Source organism: Morus notabilis, unplaced genomic scaffold, assembly GCF_000414095.1.
Source record: "Morus notabilis unplaced genomic scaffold, ASM41409v2 Scaffold535, whole genome shotgun sequence".
Lineage (NCBI taxonomy): Eukaryota > Viridiplantae > Streptophyta > Magnoliopsida > Rosales > Moraceae > Morus > Morus notabilis.
Window position 1 is genome coordinate 403425 of NW_010367018.1, and position 6390 is coordinate 409814.

At 34.7% G+C, this 6390-nt stretch overlaps 1 protein-coding gene across 1 annotated transcript; it reads left to right on the plus strand.

Moving 5' to 3' along the window:
• Positions 1 to 1395: 1395 nt before the first annotated feature.
• On the plus strand, positions 1396 to 4930 carry LOC21404744 (BEL1-like homeodomain protein 7). The gene is made up of 5 exons (XM_010111715.2): positions 1396 to 1661; positions 2163 to 3036; positions 3395 to 3771; positions 3881 to 3941; positions 4301 to 4930. Exons 2-5 carry the CDS (start codon positions 2305 to 2307, stop codon positions 4865 to 4867), a joined length of 1737 nt encoding a protein of 578 aa, XP_010110017.1. The 5' UTR covers positions 1396 to 1661; positions 2163 to 2304; the 3' UTR covers positions 4868 to 4930.
• Positions 4931 to 6390: the final 1460 nt, after the last annotated feature.

Below are 6390 nucleotides of genomic sequence, written 5' to 3' on the forward strand. Positions count from 1 at the left end.
TTGATTTAATTTATAAAATAATATAATGTTATTAATATTATATTTTCTTTTTAAAAACCTTGCAACTCCATTATTTACCGTTCATTAAAAAAATAAAAGAATCCATTTATCTTTATTTATGAATTGTGTTTGTCTTACCTCCTCCTCCTCCTCCTCCTCCTCCTTTCAAAACCATAATTTTCATATGCAACAATGTCTTTCACTAAGCGTATGTATGACCGCCTTAACTCAAATGGAAAGAAATCTATATATAATTATACGGATTGTGAATCAACATCTTTTTAGCATTTGTTGGCTCTTTAAGTGACATGCTTTATTTTTTTAAAATTTGATGGAGAAAATTTGTTTATGAAGATGAACTTAGCTTTAACTGGAAATGTGGAGGTATGGTTTTTTTATTCCTTTAAAATTTACTTTCTAATCATAGTTAATGTGGGTGTATATTCTTTTATTTCTTTGAAAAACATACAATTTACATTTATAGTTAATGTGGGAATGTATTAATGGGTTTTAATATAATTTTAATACAATGTATAAAATAGTAATAAACATAAATTATAAATTAGTAGGGGTATTAATACCCCTCCTAAACTCCATCTCATCCAAATTCTTTAGACCAAGCGGTCTTAGGCTCTCACCTTTGTTTTTTAAAAAACCAACTTTATTATTTCTCATCACGCGAAAGAAAAAAACGAATAATGAGATGTTCATTGCCGTAAAGCCGTTATCCATGACTTCATAAATGTTTTTTTTTTTTTTTCTTTGTCCTCTTTTGTCATTTTTCGTTAAGGATGACTTCATGAATCATGAGTTTGGACTTAGGACCATAAAACTGCAATCAATGAAATTGGGAGTTCGTCATTCACATCTACTCTTAACATCATTAAGCAAACAAGTTCCAACAATATGCTATTTTGGCTTATTTTTGTGTTGGTAAAAAATTTCAAATATGCTTGAGAAAATCATTCAGGAAGTTTGGAGATGCTTCGCAGTCTTTGCGTCAATGGAAGCAAACGGAGGAAGAGAGAGAGAGAGAGAGAGAGAGAGAGAGAGAGAGAGAGAGAGAGAGAGAGCAATATTATGCGTTAAAAGGAGGTTTAAGGGAGAGTTATAGGTCTACCAACTGGTGGTTAGGGTTTGAACCCTCTTAAGCAAACAACCACCACCACCACCAGACAATATTCGTTGAATCGTTTCCATTATATTTCATATTAATTCCAATAGTGTTATTTCTTGAGCATCAATATTCTATATAGCGCGTTTTTAGCGTGTTAGCGTATACATTTTTCACACGCGTGAAACTTAGAAACGACTGGCTGAGAAATATTCTCCTTCACAAATTTAAATTTCTAAATAAAAAAAATATTGACAAATATTGCGAATAGAATATTTGTGGTTGGTACGGCTGGAGCTATAACAAATGTCAAATTATTGTTAACAATATATTATTATTCGTTGAGTTGGTGCTGTTGTTCCAATGATAAGGAGGTTGGTTTCTGTTTGGGACTGACTATATTTGTTATCTCTTGGTCTTGGGATTATTGTTGTTTTTCTTTTGTCTCCGTTTTAGTAGGCTTGCGTTTGGCCGACTTTGGAAAACTTTTGTTTTCAGAGACTTCCCGTTTGCTTCCCACTAAAGTACTTGTTGGAGAGGCTTTCAGGTACTTAATATTTCCTTTCATGTACTAATTTTTCCACCTTTGTCTTCTAAGTTTTCCAATTCTAGTTATGATCCTTTTTTACTACAAATTTTTTTATGCTTAATTGAGCTTTCATCTTAGGGCTAATGTGTTCGAAAAATAATTATTCAGTTTCTTTTTCCTTCATCGAGCTTTCATTTTAAAGATGGTTTCTGGGATTCTCAGCTCAATCACTAAATTTGTTGTTTCACTAATTTCTTAGCATAATTGATCATAATTTCATAGCGTGGTAAAATTGATCATATGTTACTTTCTTATCTTCCAAAGTCTTTACAATTTATCATAAAAAAAAAAGTCTTCGTAATTTGGTTCAAGAGTTGTTATTTTAGAATATTTATTCTCTTTAACTCCTTTTTCTTTTGAAAAGAAATTAAAAAAAAAAAAAAAAGTTAATCGAGATCATTTACACATCCTAGTTGTTACTCATGATTTCTGTTACCTTACCATATTATTCCCTGCCAGGAGTGCTATTGTGCCGTTGATCAAGACGGAGATGGACGGCCGTAATAATTAATTACAGGATTCCATTCTAATTCGTGAAGAGCACTACATCAAACTCAAAAACCAGAGGACCAAAGGAATTAAAAAAAAAAAAAAAAAAGGCATGGCTACGTATTTGCCAAATCTAAGCAACAAAAAATGTGATCCCTCATCACAATACATGGATGACCCATTCGTCACATGTCCTAGCGAACCGTCTCTGCGCGGGGGTGGCGGCAACGAGATGATGTACTTGAACAGCCATCAAGCAGCCATGATCTTGCCTGGTACTAATTGTCTAAATTCCAATTGCGTTGACTCGGTCGAAAGTCGAAATGAAATGATGTTCATTCCTCCCATAGAACAGAATGTCCATTATCAGGGACAAGGATTATCTCTTAGCCTTGGAAAAGAATTTCAGTACCATTATTCTTCAAACCCAAGTCTCTCTTCTGATCATATGGGTACTTGTGTTTCAAGTTTGGGAAGCAACAACGAAAGCGTTGAGTGCTTCTCAATGGCATCCGGGTTTTGCGGAGGCAAAAAAACAGAGGACTTAGGCAATCCAAATGGAGGTTTTGGTTATCGTTTTGGTAACAATGTTTTGAACTCCAAGTACCTCAAGGCTGCACAGGGATTGCTTGATGAAGTGGTCAATGTCCGAAAGGCTTTGAAGCACAAGTTGCAGGGGAATATCGGGTCATCGGATGGTTTGAAAGAAAATGACGATGGGAAAGCCAATGATCCATCGTCGGATCCTAGTGAAACAAGTGCAAATCCTCCTTGTGAGATATCTCTCACGGAACGACAGGATTTGCAGAATAAGAAGACTAAACTCATGTCCATGTTGGATCAAGTAAGGCTTCTCTCCCTTGGTTTAGACCTTATGCATGTTTTTAATCAGCTATTTTGAATTTCGGTTTTTGGCATGTTTTAATCAGCTTTTGTATACGAATGATGAGCATTGAACAGTAGAAAAATTGTATGCTTTTTGTATGCTACATGTTCATTGAGGTTTTCTTTTTCGTGTATAATGATTACTACTGAAAAGTGGATGCAACATTAATTCTGGTGGATAATATACTGAAAAAAAAGTATTTCCTCTTTTGAGAAATTTTAAGGTGTAACTGGCCTATTTTTCTGTTCCTATATCTTCTGCTTTATCATGTTATTTTTACAAGGCCAATTAACACTTTCTATGCCCATCGTTACAGATTGACAAAAGATACAAGCAATACTATCAGCAAATGCAAATAGTGGTGTCGTTTTTTGACAACTTGGCTGGGCGTGGGGCAGCTGAGGCATACACCGCCCTTGCCCGGAAGACAATATCCCGTCATTTCCGGTGCTTGCGCGACGCGATCAGCGAACAGATTCAAGCAATACAGAGAAGACTTGGGGAACAAGATCACTCAACGAATAGCCAGCCATCAGCAATTCCTCGTCTGCGCTATGTGGACATGAAGCTGAGACAAGAGAGGGGAATCAATCAGCTTTCCGCAATGAGACATGCTTGGAGGCCTCAAAGGGGTCTCCCAGAAAGCTCTGTCACCATCCTTCGTGCGTGGCTCTTTGAGCATTTCCTTCATCCGTACGTTCTTCCCGACTCTTTTACTTTTTTTTTTTTTTTTCCTCCAACTTGTTGAAATCATTGAAGATACACGGCTAATTCTTTTATATGTCTTTTGGTGTTTCATTAGGTACCCAAAAGAATCAGAGAAAGCTATGTTAGCAAAGCAGACTGGATTGACCCCAAAACAGGTTAGAAAAGTTAATTTCACTTTTCCCCCAATCATCCTTGATTTTCATTTTTCAATATGACATATCTGCTGCGTAAATTTAGAAAATTATGTGGAGTACGTTCTACAAGACGCTATAAGTCGTTAATCATGACCCTAAGATTTAATTCAACAATGTATATTATATGGGGCTAGTAATTATGCGAGTATTGTTAGTAAACATCGTCACAGCAAATGTATAAGCGTTGTCTGATTAAAATCTACGATGCGCAAATTGTAATAATTAAGGTCATAGACTGCAAAATAGTTCTTTAGGTGCAAGTGAAAGTAATCACACATCGCTTACCATTGGTAACCCCTTTGTGTTTTTGATTTGGTCAGGTGGCCAACTGGTTTATCAATGCAAGAGTACGGCTGTGGAAGCCCATGGTCGAAGAGATGTACAAAGAAGAATTCAACGATTTGGAGAACAACCCGAACTCGTCACCGGAAAATCCCCACATGATTAAGATTAACAAAGAAACACACGGAATACTTGACGATTCCTCATCACCATATTATTCGGACAACACGAGGACGAGGAAAGAAGAGATAGAGAAGATCAGGAGAAGCAGCAGCAGCAGCTTGTGTGAGGAATACATGAGTAACATCACGGAGTCCGACAATGCAGCGCACAACGTGTTCATGGGCGACGAGGCTCTCCGTACAAACGACCAGAATTCCACGTCGTATGGCGTGGCAGAGGAGGACTTGGGAGGCATCGTAGTCCGCGACTCCCGCCACGTGTCGCTCGCGTTGGAGTTGCGGCACTGTGAAAGTGATGGATTTTCCACGTTGGGTGGTGGGCCCCACAATGATTCTGCTTCTGATTCTGCTGCTGCTTCCGCTTCTCTGGATTATCAAAGCAGGTTCAGCAATCCTCACCTGTTGCATGATTTTGTAGTGTGAGAAAGAAAGCCAAGGAAAAAAAAAAAAAAAAACAGAGAGAGGGAGAGAGATTTTTGGGATATTTATATTTTGATACCTCATATTTTTAGTTTATTTAAAAACTATATCTTTAATTTTTTATCTCATTAAATATATATTTTTAAATTAAATTTAATATACAAATATATACTTTATCTCAATCAATAATGAATTTTAACTTTTAAAATAACTAAACTATTTTTAAGAAAAAAAAAAGCACTAAAACTTTCCAATATTACAACAAATTAAAAATTAATACCACAAAAAGCTCTTTCCATGGTATTTTGCATTTCTTTGAGGTCAAAACCATAAATTTAAAGTTTTTTTCTTTTTTTTATTTTTTATTCAAGAGTATTCTAGATATTTTTAAGGTTAAAATCAAAAGTTGATAGTGGAAAAGTATGTATTTAAAAATTTATATCTAATTTAAAAATATATATTTAATGAGATCAAAAATTAAAGATATAATTTTTAAATAAACTTAAAACACAGAAAGGGTAAATATCCCGAGATTTTTTTCCTTTTTTTCCTCTTTTTACATTAGCCAACTCAACGTTCAGATTGCGAAAACCAAAAAGATAAAAAAGATAAAAAAAAAAAAAAAAAAAAAAAAAGAAAAAAAAAGTAAAAAAAAAAAAAAAAAAAACCAACCCAAGAAATGCTCTGTGCTGTAGCTTTCAGGCATTATCTTTTGCTAACTTTTGTTTTTTTTTTTTTTTTTGATAATTCTTTTGCTAACTTTGTTCATTGGTAAGAGAGCTGAAGAATTGCTGGCCATACACGCAGAGATATCAATATGTAGATTCGCATATGACACCATTTGGTGGAAACTGTAGGCTTATTTGTAAAGTTAGCAATGAATAAACATCCTGTGTAATAAATAGTAGTCGTCTATAATTACTCACTAGTGTGACATCATTGTATCATATGCTGAAATAAATGCGAAATAAGAGTGTGAGTAGTGCATATTTCTTTGTAAGTGAAATTCATGAAGAGTTACAGGGGTTCAAGATAGCCATGTGTAAGATTTGTCTTTTTTCTAAATTTCTTCGAGGGGAAAAAAAAAAAGAAAATAAAAAATATGCAGATTTCTTTCGTTAAGTTTATAGTCATGAGGATGGACATGGATGATAGAACTGGATCAGTATAAGACTTTATCCTTGTTTTATGCCTGAACTGGTATTTTTGGAAAAGATTCCTGCTATCCAAAGAATTTTACAATTTTTGTTGGGATCCAGACATAATCTCATTTTTTCTAGTCATCAAACCTCTAAATACTTCAATTTGAATGTCAAAAGTTTCAGCTTATCTTTTTCGGCTTCGAAAAATCATATTGCTTCAATTTTTTCTCTTTGGATTGAAGAATAACATATTTTACTCGTTAGTATTTAATATTGAGTATGTGAAGTGTATTACCTTAACATTGAGACAATATGTGGGCTGCTTTTTGTAGTGAGGTCGTCGTAGGGGTTGCAAAAGGGCGGAAGTCCCTGGGGACAAAATTT

Coding starts and splice junctions, on each gene's coding strand:
- LOC21404744 (XM_010111715.2), top strand. CDS start 2,305: ATGGCTACGTATTTGCCAAATCTAAGCAACAAAAAATGTGATCCCTCA. Junction 3,037..3,394: donor TCATGTCCATGTTGGATCAA/GTAAGGCTTCTC, acceptor CCATCGTTACAG/ATTGACAAAAGATACAAGCA. Junction 3,942..4,300: donor CTGGATTGACCCCAAAACAG/GTTAGAAAAGTT, acceptor TGATTTGGTCAG/GTGGCCAACTGGTTTATCAA.